This window comes from Neofelis nebulosa, chromosome 8 (genome assembly GCF_028018385.1).
Source record: "Neofelis nebulosa isolate mNeoNeb1 chromosome 8, mNeoNeb1.pri, whole genome shotgun sequence".
NCBI classification, from domain to species: domain Eukaryota; kingdom Metazoa; phylum Chordata; class Mammalia; order Carnivora; family Felidae; genus Neofelis; species Neofelis nebulosa.
This window is the reverse complement of record NC_080789.1, coordinates 20,161,195-20,178,813: the sequence shown is the minus strand read 5'-3', so window position 1 is coordinate 20,178,813 and position 17,619 is coordinate 20,161,195. Positions and strand designations below refer to the sequence as shown.

Below are 17,619 nucleotides of genomic sequence, written 5' to 3'. Positions count from 1 at the left end.
AAAATCAAGGACGTCAAGGATAAGTTCTGTTGAGTCAGACTGTGAAAATATCTCTGCTTGAAGAAAGCATTTAGAACTAAAATTACCATACATAATCTTTTAATGGCACATCTAAGATTTTACTGTAGAGACATCAGCCCAAGAATATCCCAGTGACTCTCATGCCAGCATGCTTATGTAAGCCTATTTCCAGTGTACTCTACTGATCGCAAAATTATGCTGTTCTGCCCTCACTCAGAGCCTCCGAAGATTCGCATCCCAAGGCACCTGAAGCAAACCTATATCCGCAGAGTTGGAGAAGCTGTCAATCTGGTTATACCTTTCCAGGTAATAATTCAGGGGCACTTATTTTCTCTTTCCAGTGCTGGGGTGTTTAAGAAGTAGAGACAGGTACTCTAGCACTTAAATTCATCATGACCCAGGACTTCCTCAGAGGGAAAGTAGATAAATAATGCAAGAGATCTGGGGAGTGATTAAACAATCTCGTGCTTGTTGAGAAATCTATCAAACTGATAGATTTTCATTCTGCATGAGATAAATGACACTTAGCTTGGACTGGTCTGAAGACAGGGACTGCAGTGGGGCAGAGAGGAAACACCAAGGAGATAGCAAAACAAGAAATGCTTGAAGATTCTTTCTGGTCCTATATATCCGTAAAATTAGTCTTCGTTTTAAGTGAAGCTCTCAGCGTAATATTCAGGAAAACATTATGTGCTTACTTCCCATGATTACCCCAAACCAAAGGAAGAGGGATAACTGAATGTTGAAATCTTGATGCCACTAACTGAAAAATGCAAACACTGTTAAATCATGGCTCCAGCAAAAGATTCTATTGTTTACAAGATTGACCAAGCCTCACCTATAATAATCAGTTTTGGTCTCATAAACACACACATACACATATACACACACACACACACACACACACTGTACCACCACCCCATTACTTGTCTGACTCCTTTTAGGCCCCTAGACAGCACTATTCAATGGAACTTTCTGTGATGGTGGAAATATTTCACAGGTTCAATGTCCAATATGGTAGCCAGGAGCCAAATGTGGCCATTGAACACTTGAAATGTGAAACTTGGAACCAGTGCAACTGGGAAGATTAATTTTTAGTTTTCCGTAATTTTAATTTGCTTTAGTTTAAACAGCCTTGTAGTTGTTACATCAGACAGCAAGACTTTAGAATTAGAATTTAGGTCTCTGCACACATTTGAACACACACACAGCTCATTCAGACCCAGGCTCCCATGACAAGCAAGCTAAAAGACAGCCAATTCCAGCATCAGCACCCGGGGCCTGCAGCTTGAAGAAGTGATTACCTTCTACATAAAGTGTGCGAAATCAAAACGAAAGCCAAGGAGGACATGAGTATAAACAGGGCAGGGGAAGAAGGAGGTGGCTTGACAAGGTTCCTCCCACTTCTCTCCCCACACAGCCTCAAATAAAACCAGGAGTTGGCACTAGGTAGGCACGTGGGCTGGAGTGGGGCTGCTGAATCTGGGCTGCAAAATGTCCGGTTTTTGTACCATGTCTACTAATGCTAATCCCAATTCCCACATCTTGGGAGTCTGTGTGTCTAACTTCTGACTGGGTCTGGGGGGAGGAAAGACCATGAGAACAGGGACCTCACAGGTATGGCATCCCAGAGGCTGCTCAGCTGCCAGGAAGGGGGCGATGAGACCATTGTGTCATGTTCATCTATTTGCGGAACCTCAAGAGTTCTCATGAACATCTCGTTTGATCCTAAGAAATACCTTGTGAGGCAAGAAGGGCAGATTTCCTTACCACCGCTTGACAGGAGAAGAAACTGATGTTCAGAGAAGTTAGGTGACTTGCCCAAGGTCACACAAGTAAATGGCACTTTCAAGAGCAGAGTCCATGTCTGTGGACACTTCCTCCAGTGCCTTTTTTTTTTTTTCCACTGCATATATTATCGGAAAACTCTGGTTTTTGTTTCCCCAGTAGTGAAAGCAAATTGTACATTTACAGAAGTGAAACCTGGAACTGTTTTTCCTTATCTTTAACAGCATTGTTCTCCACTTCCCACGTGTAAGTCTAAGCACCCCGACCATTCTTCAAGCTCTGTAGGCAGGTTGATAACCTATCAACGAGCCATTTTAGGAGCCCAAAGGAAGGCTATGCCTTACCTGACTGAATTAATCTTCAGCTTCTGTCTGCAGGGTGAGCCTGGGTCTTTGGAAATCCTAGGAAGTTCCTTTGTAATATAAACCAAAACATGTATTTTTGAATTAGATTATAATCCCCCAAAGCTTGCTGTTAAAGCATAGTTTCGGTAGCTAGAAAGAGCAGAGAGAGAATTGTAGACAAGTCTGAAATGAGTCGTACAATGCTGTGGAAATAATATCATTTACATTTAGATAATAATAAAGCACGTATGTAGTGTGCAGAAGCTTTAGGAACTTCAGTCTTGGGGCACCTGGGTGGCTCAGTCAGTTAAGCGTCCGACTTGGGCTCAGGTCATGATCTCACAGATCTTGAGTTCAAGCCCCGCATTGGGCTCTGTGCTGACAGCTCAGAGCCTGGAGGCTGCTTCAGATTCTGTGTCTCCCTTTCTCTGCACCTCCCTTGCTTGTGCTCTCTCTCTGTCAAAAACAAATAAACATTTAAAAAGAAATTGGAAAAAAATAATAATAAAAGAACTTCAGTCTTTATAACCATTCTGTGAGATAGGTACTGTCATTGTTCTCATTTTACAGTTTGGGAAATTGAGGCAGAGAGAGTTTAAATAACTTGCCCAAGGTCACACAGCTATTAAGAGGTAGAGTCAGCATCCAAATACAGATTCCAGGGCCCATATTCTTAACCATTATGCTATGTTATACAGGCTTTGGAGCTAGAGAGACCTGGCGGTAAGACCTGGTTCCAGCACTTACTTAAGTCACAAGGCCTTAGGCAAGTCACTTAATTCCTTTATCCAAAAAGTGAGGATAATGACATTTATTATCTTGATGGGAAGATGAAAGGAAATAGTAAACCTCATGTACCTAATGTAGTGCCTTGCACACAGAATGCAATCAACAGGCAATGCCAGTATTACTGTTTCTGCCATAGTCGCTGACCACCAGGCTGTCTCCAACCTTGCCGAAAATGGGATCAGCAACTGTCATTTTTTGTAACACCGGAAAAAAAATCTTGAAACCATCTGTTTTCCCTCCCCCTCTACTTTTTCCTGTCTTTCTCTTTAGGGAAAACCAAGACCAGAATTAACTTGGAAGAAAGATGGTGCAGAAATTGATAAGAATCAAATAAACATTCGCAACTCTGAGACTGATACAATCATATTTATCAGAAAAGCAGAAAGGAGCCACTCTGGGAAATATGATCTGCAAGTCAAAGTGGAAAAATTCGTGGAAACGGCTTCAATCGATATCCAGATCGTTGGTAGGTCTGGAAGAATGTTCTATCAAAGCAATATTTGTACTAATTGTCCTTGTCATTAAGGCAAGAGTAAGAATTTGTGTTAGAGTGGCTTTCCATAAAATTCTTTTTTTAGAATTAAAATTACATTGGTAAAATTTGTATTTCAAAATACCTTTTTTCTTACTAGAAAAACTAATCATGGAGACTTAGGGCATGTATGTTAAAGAAAATTAATATATGTACTTTTTAGTGCAAACCATCTGTACCGCTTCATAATCCAGTTCTCTCTTATTCTGTTTCTCAACTCCTTGATGATGAAACTATTTCCTGTTTTGAATTCTGGCATAAAAAACAAAGCAGATTCTAAACATAGTTTAACATGTTTCATACCACACCTAAATTTTTCAACTAATACAGTTTTAATGGAGAGGGAAGAGTTTTTTTAAATGTAAGGAAGATGTACCTAAATAGTTAAACACCTAATTGGTTATTCCTACAGGGCTAGATACTCACTCTCCTGTCCAAATAAATGAATAAATGAGTGTAGGTCTTACTTCTGTCCAGAGTTAGGGTAATAGAGGGAGGATCTCTCACAGATAGGCCCCTCTCACTTGAACTGTTCTGTAATTTTTGCAATGCGAAGAAATGCATTTAAGAGAATAGCTACAGAAGCCTTGTTTCCAGTCCAGTCATTTTTATTATTATATTTCAGCAAATTTGCTGAAACTAGGAGTTTTCTCACTAAAGGAGAAACTTCCTGTTGGCTGAAATTTCACGCCCTTTAAGCTAAGTACTGTCTTCCTACTGGCTAACCGTTCTTGATTTCTGTTAAGTTGAGGGGAGTGCTGAGGCTACCCTGTGCCCTTGGATCTGGCTGGGCTCCATTCTAATGGGAACCCCCATGGAAGCCCCCACTCTAATGGGAGCCTCCAGGTCTGGAAGAGCACCTTCCCTCTGAAACACACAGAAGGACTTCTCTTTTCCACTTTGCCATGTAGTTACTTTAACAGGTAGTTCTAAGTGCCCAGGACATTGCTTGCACACTCAAAGCGTTCAATAAATAATGATTATTATTCTAGTTATTTTATTGGTTTCAAATTTAACATTGGCAGAGAGATAAAATAAGTTTTCTTCATGCACGTTAAAGGCACCTTTTGGGTACAGCAGAGGAACCCACTCACAGGCTGTGGCCTCCGTGCCTCACGCCAAAAGCCAGAGCTGCTTGGCCCAGATGGGCTCTAAGATTTGGAGCCCAGGGTCAGCTTACATTTCCCTTTAGGCAGTGTAGCCTTGTGATTCATTGCCAGTAGCCTGCTCTTGGAGTGAAGGTTGATGAGGTTTGAAATTTCATTTAAATTTTCCTTTCAAAATCCTTGTCTTTCCATGAAGATAAAAGTCAAGAGTTTCCAGATGAGCTTAGCTGGAGTGCATTCCACTCTCCTAAAGTTTAAGAATGGTGAAAGAAATGTGGGTAGAAATGCAGGGAAGGAAGGGCATTTTAAAATATCTTCCTACAATGAAGTACAGTAGTCCTGTTTATTGATGGAGACAGGTTCCCAGACGTCTGAAACTGTGAGTAGTACCAAACCCTATATATGCTGTTTTGTCCTATACATACATACCTATGATAAAATTCAATTTATAAATTAGGCACAGTAAGAGATTAACAAAAGTAACTAACAATAAAACAGAACAAGTACAACCATGTACCGTAATAAAAGTTAATCTCTCTCACAAAATATCTCACTGTACTGTACTCACCCTTCTTCTGATGATGTGAGATGATAAAATGCCTACATGATGACATGAAGTAAGGTGAATGATGCAGGCGTTGTGACGTAGCATTAGGTTACCACTGACTTTCTGACACTTTATCAGAAGGAGGAGCATCTGCTTCCGGATCTTGGTTGCCTGGGGTAATGGAAACCTCTGAAAGCAAAACAGCCATTAAGGTGGGGGACCACTGCATATGTTGGGAGGGAAAATGACCTCATAATGATGTCATGAATTCGTCCTCTAGACCGTCCAGGTCCACCTCAACTGGTGAAGATTGAGGATGTCTGGGGAGAGAATGTTGCTCTATCATGGATACCACCAAAGGATGATGGAAATGCAGCCATCACAGGGTACACGATCCAGAAAGCTGATAAGAAGAGCATGGTAAGGTCTGGCCATCTCTGGTTCAGCAGCAGCAAAATCGCATTTCATCAAAAGTAAAGGGGGGCAGGGCATGAGGTCCTCTTAAGGACACGAATATTTACTTTGCTTGGTTATCATGAGGCTAAAACAGTATAAAGCAGCTGACATAGTGCTCAATAGAATTCAATAAATTCATTTGTTCAACAAATATTTAGTCACTCTGGATTCTGACTCAGATTTATATCCATGCAACTCTTTCTCCTTGTAAAATAAATGTTGGATAACATGTATAGAAAGAGACCAGTTAGAAAAGAATGATTCTGAAGAGAACAGCATGTGCAAAGCTCCTGAAGAGGGAAGGAGCTTATTAGTGTGTTCAAGAGGCAACCTAGTCGGAGTATGATTTATTATTACCTGTATTTAATAGATGAGGAAACTGAGGCTCAGAAAGGATAAATGACTTGCTAGAGATCACCAGTTTAAATGTTAAGGTCTAGGTGCTCCTGCATCAGAATCCATCCTCTACACCGTACTATTGCCCTACCTGTATGTGAATGAATGAATAAATGAATATTTGGGCACACAATGGCATCGAGCCCCTCTTCCTTCTCATAGGAAGAGTGAAATATCATACTTAATGATATTGACAGGAAGTCTTCAGGCATTTACACTAGTAGATGTCAGGAAGAACTTGTCTTCTTGGATAGCCAGTCAAGTCCAGGTGAACCTGGACGGACTTTCTCACTGTTGACTGAGTTCTAACTGGTGACAGAGACTGATCCCCAACCTCTGCACCCCTGTATTTCTGTCTGTCCAGTGTAACTCCCAGGAGATACCACACCATTGTCTCATTGTGGCCACAGATGCTACTCTTCACTTAAATTCCTGTTGTCATTCATAACTTCATAGACATTTTTTTCATTATGTGTGCCAACACATTAATTTATTCTTCATTCACTATATGTTGAGCACTGTTCTAGCTACTGGATCGGGGGGAAAAAAGGAACACTCACAATCTAGGCAAGAAGAAAAACATTATAAAACCAAATGACAAAGCAATACAATAAATGCTGGAATAAATTTTGGAATAAAGTGCTCTGGGAATAAAGGAAGTCATAACTACATTTGCCTGGTGTCCTAAAAATATTCAAAATATGGACCACCCGGGTGGCTCAGTCGGTTAAGTGTCCAATACCTGATCTCATCTCAGGTCTTGATCTCAAGGATGTGAGTTCAAGCCACGTTGTGTTGAGCTCTTACTCTGGGCATGGAGCCTACTTAAAAAATATATATCTAAAATACTGAGATAATGATGGCCCCTAAAAATTCTAAGAAAAATCCTTTTCCTTTATGCACTTTTTATCAGAAAATGTATTTTCTTGGGGCACCTGAAAGCATGTGGCTCAGCTGGTTAAGCGTCCAACTCTTGATTTCGGCTCAGGTCATGATCTCATGATTCATGGGTTCAACCCCAAGTCTGGCTCTGACAGGGTGGAACCTGCTGGTGATTCTCTCTCTCTCTCTCTCTCTCTCTCTCTCTCTCTCTCTCTCTTTCTTTCTGCCCTTCCCCCATGCTCTCTCTCTCTCTCTCTTTCTCTTTCTCTCTCTCAATATAAATAAAAATAAAATTTAAAAACATCTAAAAAATGTATTTTCTCAATTAGTGGTACTAAACATCTGTGGTTCTCTACTGGTTGCAAGATAAACTTTGAGACCACTATATTTCTTGGTATGGTGAGGAAAAATTGAAAAGAAAATTACTTGTTTTAGCTTCTCATTCATTCATTCATTCATTCGGGTAGTCAATAAACATTTATTTTGTGCATAGTACCTACTATGTGCCAGGTATTATAATAGGCACTGGAGATACAGGGGTAAGAAGAAAAGTTGTGTTTTCTTCTCATCGTGCTGTGTCCATTTCAGTGGAGGAGGTAGACAGGAAACAAGTAAAACAGTAAATATATGATGTAATTTAAGGTAACAAGTGCTGCAAAGAAACTTAGCCAGGTTAAGGTGAGAGAGTATAACCAGCACAGAATGGTGGGAGGGTGAACAGTCAGGGAAGAGGTTTAATATCTGAGCAAAGACCCGGAAGAACCTACTTTAATAATATTAGGCAAACTTATTGGGTGATATTAATTTTTCTCTAGTGATTTAGCATCATCTCTTCTTCAGAATAGATGTTTGCACAAAAGTCCTTTTTTAACGTTTTTTTTCAAATTTATTCTTGAGAGAAAGAGAGAGCAGGGGAGTGGCAGAGAGAGAGGGGACCAGAGAATCCAAAGTGGGCTCTGCACTGACAGCAGACAGCCTGATTTGGGGCTCGAACTCACAAACCGCAAGATCGTGACCTGAGCCAAAGTTGGACGCTTAACTGACTGAACCACCCAGGCACCCCTGTTTACACTAAAATTCTAAAATCAGATGTTGTTATACAAAAGATAGGTGACAGACACTGTACACTTAGGAAGAAAATATAAAGGTAGGAGTTGACATCTAGGGTATATGAATCTAATGTGTAAATGAAGATTAAACTATAGGGGTGCCTAGGTGCTTCAGTCGGTTAAACATCTGACTCTTGCTTTCAGCTCAGGTCATGATCTCATGGTTCGTGAGTTCAAGGTCCCTCATCGGGCTCTGTGCTGATAGTGTGGAACCTGCTTGGGATTCTCTGTCTCCCTCTCTCACTGCCCTTCCCTGACTCACGCTCTCTCTCTCTCTCTCAAAAAAAAAATAAATAAAGATTTTAAAAATATTAAATTATACATAATCAAGTATAAGTATATTATAAAATGTTAAACAAATTAAATGTACGTTGTTAGTACTCTTAATATAAAAATCAGTGCTATTTTTCTCATAGTTAATAAAACATCCCCACTGTTTATTCTAATCAACAGTTGGAATAGTTGTGTGTTTTTAGATGATTTTTCTCAAAAAAAAATTTTTTTTTTCCTTTAGGAATGGTTCACTGTCATTGAGCATTATCACCGAACCAATGCTACCATTACTGAACTGGTCATAGGAAATGAATATTATTTCCGGGTCTTTGCTGAGAACATGTGTGGCCTCAGCGAGGATGCAACAATGACTAAGGAAAGTGCTGTGATCGCCAAGGATGGTGAGTTAGCAGTGGACTCATATAAGGAGGTTCTGGACTCAATTCCAGTATGTGGGGGTGTGAGGGGTTTCCTTTTGTTTTTGTTTTGTTTTGTTTTGTTTTATAGAGGCTTCCCTACCACGATTAAATCCAATCTCCAGCCTCTCTCCCTTCCCTGGAGGTCTGGGGATGGGACTGAAAGTTTGAAACCACTAATCACAGCTGGCAACAAGTCCCCATCCTTCAGTCCAAAGGTCACCTCATTAATTTAACAAAAGACCCTTTTATAACTTTCCTCCCTTAGGAAATTTCAAGGGTTTTAGGAGCTCTGTGACAGAAACGGGGCCAGAAGACCAAATATTTACAGTGAAGTCTTGGATTGCGAGTGTTCCGCAGGACGCGAACATTTCTAATGTCTTTTTATGAGATAAACGAGTTGTCTTGCAGTGCTAGGAGTATGTGATGCCGGTCATCACGTGATCATAACTAAGCCAATGTTTCCTGAAATTCACTTTGATATACCAGTGCTTTGGATTACAAGCATGTTTCCGGAATGAATTATGCTTGCAAACCAAGGTTTTAATGTATTTCTTATTATAAATCACAATATTACAACTGGACATCTGGAAACCCCAGTTTTCAATGACTAGATGTTCTCAAGAAGACTGGCTATAGAGATGTGGTGAAAGGGAATTCAGAAACTGATACACACACATTTTTAAATTGTGGTAAAAATGTTTGAGTAAAATGTTGATTTTTACCAGTAAAAATTTTTATTTTTATTTATTTTTTAACTGTTTATTTATGTATTTTGAGAGGGGGTGGGCAGAGAGAGGGAGAGAGGGCATCCCAAGCAGTCTCCACTCTGTCAGCACAGTGCCCAACGTGGGGCTCAATCTCACAAACTGAGATTATGACCTAAGCTAAAATCAAGAATCAGAGGCTTAACTGATTGAACAACCCAGGGTGCCCCTTATTTTTATTTTTAATATTGCATTTTTTAAAAAATATAAACTTTCTGACTTCTTTCCAACTTCTGGGCTGTGGGTCTGGATGGCTAAAATCAGAGATAGGAATTTCATTTCCTCATAAACCACTGTCCTTAAAGTCCTCATTGCTCATTGCCTTTACATTAAAATATACTGTTGATCAAAATATTCAGATACCAGATTCTTCTCAGTATTTCTTTCAGTCTCAGATGACCATACTGACTTTGTGTCCCAGGTGTGATTGTCCGTTTGTACACTTCAGAATGAATGTTGTGTGGAATTCACCCATATTTTTACATGTTTTTATAAGCTCAGGGGAGTTTTAACCATGAATAAAGTATGCCAAGAATGACATATTCTCAGGCCAATTTGTGTTTTTCTAATGCTTGTTTTTAAGGTAAAATCTACAAAAATCCAGTGTATGAAGATTTTGATTTCACGGAGGCACCCATGTTTACTCAGCCTTTGGTTAACACCTATGCTGTGGCTGGTTACAATGCCACCCTGAACTGCAGTGTGAGAGGAAATCCTAAGGTACCATTTTTTCAATCACATTAGTTAAATTTAAGAATTAGTCCCAAATTCCCCTTTGTTTTTAAATTTTTTTTTAACATTTTAATTTATTTTTGAGAGACCGAGCATGAGCGGGAGAGGGGCAGAGAGAGAGGGAGACACAGAATCCAAAGCAGGCTCCAGGTTCTGAGCTGTCAGCACAGAGCCTGATGTGGGGCTCAAACCCACAAACCGTGAGATCATGACCTGAGCTGAAGTCGGACACTTCACTGACTGAGCCACCCAGGTGCCCCCAAATCCCTTTTTTGTTTTATGTTAGACACATTATAATTGCAAATAACAATATAAGTTGTGCTATTGTATCTTTTTCTGGGATAGGGAGGAGAGTGCAGCATTGTGGTGTTGGTGGATAATTAGGTCCACTATTTAAATACAGTAGTAAAAAAATGCTTATATTTCTTTACTAAATAAAAGATGACTATTTAGGAAAACCCAAAACACCCATTTTAAAAAATACTGAGAGGTAAGGAGATGGAAGTAATATTGTTTCACCTGAAAAATCTGGTGGTAATATTGATTCATCAAATTTTCTAAAATAGATTAAAGCAAATGATGATACTGTAATGCAAGGCAGAATATAAAATGTGCTGTCCTAGGAAGGAAGAAATCATATCTGATTGAAGAGATTTAGAAAGGTTTTAAGGTTTCTTGATGGCATTTGAAAAGAGCAACGAATTAATGAATGTTGCCCATAGAGATATTTTTTTCCTGGTGGCACCGTGGGAAAAGTGCCCTAGAATTTGGAAACATTGCAAAGTGGTATGATTCCTGCATATACCATCAGCAGGAATAGATGAGTCAAGGGAGAAGTTACACTGAGAATGAGAGGAAGATCCTGAATTCATCTTTATTTGGAAGTGATGTCGGTACAAGCAGGAATGACCAGGAGGGAGAGGAGAGGTCACCAGAGCTTAAGAGAAAGGCCAGAGCTGTGACTCATCCTAGGCATGGGGGTGCTATATTCCATCTCTTGGAGCCGAAACTATAGAAAGGAATATCATTGAGGAAAGAGACTAGTAAGCAAAAAGCCAAAGTCCAAGGGGTAAGCCTCAGTGAATGCTCCCATTTGAAAGGACGAAGAAGGATGGAGGGAGGAAGATGATGGTATGAAGGAGACAGAAAAGAAAGTCTCTAGAGTCTGAGCAAGGCAAAAGCATATAAGAGGCAGAAGAGAGAATATGGAGAGTGTACATTTACCAAAGGGAGAAGAGAATATGGGAAGGGAGGGGGGAGGGTCAAGGGTGATCGAATGTAATTCAGAGGCCAAGGAGAATAGAGTCAGCTTCCTGGGTGACTGGTCGTTACTGATCTTGCATTATCTGAAGTGGGCCCATTCCACTAGATGATGAATAGAGCTCTTTGAGGAGAGATGAAATGGTGAGGAGGCATAAGCAGCCCCTAAAGAATTAGAAAAGAATGTCAGGAAAAGGAAGTGGGGAAAATCAGATGGTTGTGACACCTTATGAGGATTCTCTGAAAAATGCCCAGCAACATACACTCTCCAGGGTAAGTTGACATCAGGAACCTGTAGATCAAATTAGAATGCATCTGAATTCATTTGGGAAGAGAGCCCCAGAGCTGTCTTCTGAACAAGTCTGGCTTGCTTCAGACCTGCCCATTTGTTTTCTTGCCAAGCACCATGTAGAATTTAATTTGAAAGGAACAGTGCTCAAGTAGATGTGGATTCTTCTCAGATATACTTTCTTTCTAAGCCATGCTTTAAAATTTGGTCACTGGCTTTAATGGTCTATTATTTATTATGCTAAATACCGATATATTTTGACTTATTTTCTTCAATCTTAACTTCAGCCCAAAATAACCTGGATGAAAAACAAAGTTGCTATTGTGGATGACCCAAGATACAGGATGTTCAGCAACCAAGGGGTCTGTACTCTGGAGATTCGCAAGCCTAGCCCCTATGATGGAGGCACTTACTGCTGCAAAGCTGTCAATGACCTTGGGACAGTGGAGATCGAATGCAAACTGGAGGTGAAAGGTATGACATCAAAGATCTCATGTATAAACTGAAATGAAAGAAAATCATTTATTTATCATCCTTACTGCAAAATCCAAATTACGTGCTAAAATGTTTGGGGGTGGCAGAGGAAGGGGAGAGAGAATTCTGGGACAGAAGACATTATTACATTCTGCATTCACTCTGATTTGTTTAAATAGACTTATTCTCATCTCTTGCAATTCTTGTTAACTAAATGAATATTAATGTCAGTGGAACGCTAGCATGTGTACAGCATGGTGAGGATGAGTAAAGTCAAGGGAATATGACTTTCATGATATAATCCATTTATTTAAAAAGTCTAGTGCAAAAGCTCATCTAATGAAGCTACAATTAAGGAATTTACACTATTTTTAATTAGTTTACTATTTTGTGAAACGTCTAATATATATATGGGTAAGTTTGCTAATTTAGCATTTAATGTTGCACATAGAGAATATAGCATATCCATATTATTGTATTATAATCAGTTGCTTTTAAAATCTCATTAAAAATTTTCCATTTATAGGTATGTATTTCATTTATACTAGTTTTTAGAAATGGTGCAACTAATGTAAACCAAGAAAACATATAAGGATTTATGTGGTAGAGAAGTCTCAGAATAACCTGTCATCTTAATCAATTTTTATAGTAATTGGGTGTAATTTTTATACTGGAGTTTTTTTCTTGACAATCAAATGGTACTTTGGGATACCATGAAAACTATAGCTGTCAGAGTCTCTGTTATGAGATAATGGGTGACATGATCCTAATGTCTTTTCTCTTTTTCTTATTATGTTATATTGCTTTTCTGTGATAACCAAAATCTTTATTTTTTCTACCTCTCTGTAATGAAGATTATGATTCAAAAGTCAGAAAGATAACTTTGTAAATATCTATTTTAGAAAAAAATGGTAAATACTTAAGGTATTAATATTAAAAAAGAGGTTTTAGTCTTAAATCTAGTATAAATAAAGACACTTCTGGAAAAAATTTTTTCATAACTTAAAAAAACAGTATTCTTTCTGCTATGATTTCTGTCCATTCTCAAGTAATACAGTATAGTAGATTGATAACTGAATAAGTAGAAATGTTTAAATTTTTTTCTCTCAAATATAAAACAATAATATTCTTACAAAGTGTCAAACATGACTATTGAGAAAGTGTTTACAATTTTAAGCATTATTTTTATCTGTTTATTAGTTCTAAATTCAAACTAAGTTAAGAGTTGCAAATATATCTGGTTTCTCAACCCCTAGCTTTTTTAAAGTATTGTTGGTACTTATGTCTCAATATCCAACAAAATCCAACAAAAAACTAGTACTACTTCTGCATGCTTTGAAAATAAAAAAATGTTGCTAATGGTGTAAAATGATTATTTCATAAATGGTTCAACATTTGGGATCCTCCATAGAAGCAAATAATACTATACAGATGGATGATATATCATTTATAGTAATTATATAGTAAATTATGTAGTAACTGAATTTAATAATATAAAGAATGTATCCTAGTACATGAGTTCATAATAAGGCATCAACTGTGGTATATTGGTGAAAACTTTTAGTCCTAAGAGTAAACCCAAGATTGTTTATCATCAGATTGTTATCTGATAATAGGTGACTTGAATCAAGTTAAGCTGTGAAAAAAAAAAAAAAAGAAAAAGGTAAGAATGTCAACTGAGAATAAATAAATACTGGTACAAATATTCTAATTCTACAGTGATATATCAAGGACTAAATACCCCTGGACAACCAATCTTCCTGGAGGGGCAGCAACAGGTTTTAAAAGTTCATATCCCACTGGATATTTCTACTTTCTGTTCCATTCCTCTTACATGAAATCGCACTTTGCATGTAAAGCTTGACTTTCTCATTTGCTTTTCATTGTATCTGTTAGCAGCTCATGGCATACAGTGTTTATGCCATGAACAGGAAGGCCAAATTATTCAAGGATATTAATTAATGTAGGCACTATGTTTTGTCAGAAAACTAAGTACCATACCACACATCCCCATAAATAAAGCCAAAGAGCTACATTTTAAGATGACCTCACTGGAGATATCAGATTATCAAAACTTGGGAATCAGTGACATTTCTTTAATATTTTCACTTTCCAAATGAAGAGAAATATGATCTTCCTTTAAGATAATTTCTGCTGTAGTTTCCTTAGATTCATGTTGAGCATTTTTAATTTACTAAGTTGTAGGAAAAATATTCTAGACGTTTTTGATGAAGAGAGGACACAAATATTTAGAATATTTGGATCCAATATTTGGAAACTTTCATATTTAAGATTTCCAATGAAATATTTACCAATAGAATATCTATGACCTATCCATCTGTTGGACATTTTGGATATTTTCATGGAACTAAAATTATTTCATATATTTATGAACTTGAAAGAAAATTTTGGGTCCCATTACTAAATGTATTAAACAATAAATGAGTGCTATTCTACAAGTATAATTCACCCCCATTTGGAATAATGAATTGAGAAGTTCTTTGGGACTGGGTAAACAACCTGATGTAAACTCTAATGTTGTAAATCTATGCCTGAGTTTACAATTCCCAGAGATAATGTCAGCTTGCAAAAGATGACCAAATTAGGGCTCTTTCTTTAAGGTTTTGTAGATTATACATAGAGTAGCTTTCTACCCTAAGTTTGTTTAGGCCTTGTGTTTATTTAGATCAGTCATATATAATCAGTTCAGAATACAATATTATAGAATATACTAGTTTAATATTTTTATCTACTTGATAATTTTGCCTTTTAGCATTTCAACATATATATATGTACACTAATGCTTTGTCTCTTGTCTCTGTTTTTCTTTTGTTGAAAAACACAATATATATATGTTGTAGGTTTTTTTTTTTTTTTTAAGCTAATGGTTTGGAAGCTTTTACCATAAATATTCACTGTACAATCAAGTTGGCTTTGCCACCTGATCAGGCAAAGTTGTTGTGCATATTAATAAATGTTTTACATATTAATTATCCTTTTGAAGTGACTGGATCCCTGCCCTTCACTCCATATGCTTCTATTTTCCTACATCTTTCACATGACTAAGGATTAATGAAATCACCTCATCATAATCATGACTATAATTTCATCCAACAAGTACTCAACTTTGGTTTTAGCACTTTATTAATGCTTACAACTTCTCTCTCTCTTTCTCTCTCTTTCCCTTAGTTGTAGCACAGTAAGGATTTTTGAATGTATATTATCATCTAAGGTAAGCTTTCATATGGTTTTGGCATATGAAGCTTATGACTGTCATAAGCCATACAAAGCCTGTGGAGTATGGCATGATTTTCATTCTGTAATCCAATGAAAATAGACTATTTAAAATCTCTAACTTTGTAGTTTTAATTTGTATTTAAGTATCTTGACATTAACAGCTAGTACTTATTCATCACAACAATCTCCTGTTGACATGAAGCAAGTTGTTGAATGCAGTAAAGCATGAATTAATGCAGTTAATGTTGATGAAAATGATACCCAAGCATTCTGAACGCTTTGCATCAAGGAATGGACATGTACATAAGCGGCATCATTTCTACCAATATGTGACTTGAATTTTTTTTTTTAAAAAGGAGAATGACTTTCCCAAATTTGCATTAAAGAAGTTTTAAGAATGTTCAAATGGCATGCTGTTTTTGCCTGGACGTGAGTTTATTAGCAAGTAGTGAAGCACTTCCTTAAAGGACCATGAATTTTTATAGTTTCATGGGTTCTCTTGTGAAGGGGTACTTTTATTTTATAAATATAATTCAGACACATGGAAGGTAAGTTTGAAATAGTAGTAGGATTTTTCACGTTCAGAAGGCATTGGACACGTTTTACTATTTTTAACAAAATCTTTCCAAGTTTTGCACTTTGATAGTGTATAAATAGCCAAAATTAAAGGAGTGGTTCCTTTTTTCTTCTCCACTGTGCTTGAGTTGGAGTTCTTTGTGCTAAATTAAAAGGAACATTAACGAACAGGAAAACAGTTCTTCTCACTGATTCATAACATGGTCTACACATCTACTCTGCCATTCAACCAGAAGGCTTAAATCATCTATAGAAGAATCCCAAAACCCAAAAGAGCAATAGATCCTTTCCAAAACCAGTTAGGAATTTAAACTAAGATGGAATAATAGCAGGGAACAAGAAACTGCTATGGATCTGCCGGGAACTTGCTTTTCCTTCTAGATGCCAACTGCTTTAAATTCTAAATGTACTAAATGCAGGCGATTTCCCAGTAGGACTGAATGAATCTTTGTGACTAACTGGAACATAATTAGTCACATTTCTAGGCAGCTAGTCAGGAAGTAGTATTTCAGTAATTTTTCATGTAGACGGTTTTGACTTGGCCTTTTCCTTTTTGTCCTCTCTAGGTGGTCTTTCCTTCTGCAGGCTTCTCTTGCAAGGCGTACCTCCTAACATAATTGATTCATATTTGCGAGACTTGCAATCAAGCAACCCTGAGGAATACTAAGGGCCTGGGCCCTGCCTCCCTACACTCCACTGCTTTGAAATCTGATTGCAATGAGAAAGCATTTTCTGTTTTCCACCAGCACCCAAGTGTGGTTGTTTTCTTTCCTCCTGATGTTAAAGAAAAAAAAATGTTTGCACGGGATTGCTTAATTAAAAATTGCATACAAAATTTCATTTGAAGTCAACATTTTGCTCATGATTGTCTGTGCTTGGTCACTGTACTTTACAAAAAAAGCAAGCTAGAAAATTAGCAAAAGCTGTTGTTTCAGTTTAAAATAGTAAGCTGTAAATGCTTTCTTTTTTCCAGAATAAAATGACATAGTACCATATACCACGGTCAGATCTTGAAAACCCATCTTTCTCTTGAAGTCACTCTTTTCTTGATCTAACAGATTTTTCTAAGCAAAACAGCGTTGTTTATTTCACACAATCCTGCTTAACACCAGTGGATCTGTATGCTTTTTCCCATTTGTATTCCCTATAAGACGACTTCATAAAGTCTCTCAGACACAGTTTTCTCAACAGAAGGGAAATTGTATTCAATAAATGGTACAATAAGTTTGAAGCACTTATGATGAGATCACACAGTATTCTTTTATGTGCTTGGGGTTGTGTGCGCAAACAGAACTGAGGACAAAAGGCTGGGAGCCAGGTGCCACCAAACTCAGGCCTGACCTTCATTTGTCTCTGGCACAGCCTCCAGGCCAAATGTACCAGAGCTCCTGCCAAAACAGCTAGTCCTAGTGACAGAGAGTTACTGCAGACGACAGAGCGGTTATAGATTTAGAGATTGCTGATGGCATCCATTCAGACTAATGAAGACCATCAAAATCCTAGAAGCTGAGAAACATTTGCAGGAGCGCATCATCTTTTCAGCGCTTCCTTTGACTCTTCCTGCTGTTCTAGAGAAAGTTTCAGTTAAGGGAGTGAAGGGTAAGTAAGTCACCTCACCATTACTG

General features: G+C 37.8%; 1 protein-coding gene across 9 annotated transcripts in view; it reads left to right on the top strand.

Moving 5' to 3' along the window:
• MYBPC1 (myosin binding protein C1) overlaps positions 1–17,232 on the top strand; it is an 87,323-nt gene extending 70,091 nt beyond the window's left edge. For 5 of the 9 annotated variants that reach the window (XM_058741634.1, XM_058741637.1, XM_058741632.1 and 2 more), the window contains 7 exons: positions 239–327; positions 3,213–3,408; positions 5,408–5,547; positions 8,485–8,644; positions 10,010–10,146; positions 11,995–12,181; positions 16,561–17,232. In XM_058741634.1, coding sequence (XP_058597617.1) covers positions 239–327; positions 3,213–3,408; positions 5,408–5,547; positions 8,485–8,644; positions 10,010–10,146; positions 11,995–12,181; positions 16,561–16,661 — 1,010 coding nt within the window. In that variant the 3' untranslated portion in view covers positions 16,662–17,232. Of the gene's footprint in view, positions 1–238; positions 328–3,212; positions 3,409–5,407; positions 5,548–8,484; positions 8,645–10,009; positions 10,147–11,994; positions 12,182–13,900; positions 13,969–15,370; positions 15,414–16,560 lie in introns of all 9 variants that reach the window. The other 4 variants (XM_058741635.1, XM_058741630.1, XM_058741631.1 and 1 more) reach the window with 3 other exon arrangements.
• The last annotated feature ends 387 nt before the right edge of the window (positions 17,233–17,619 follow it).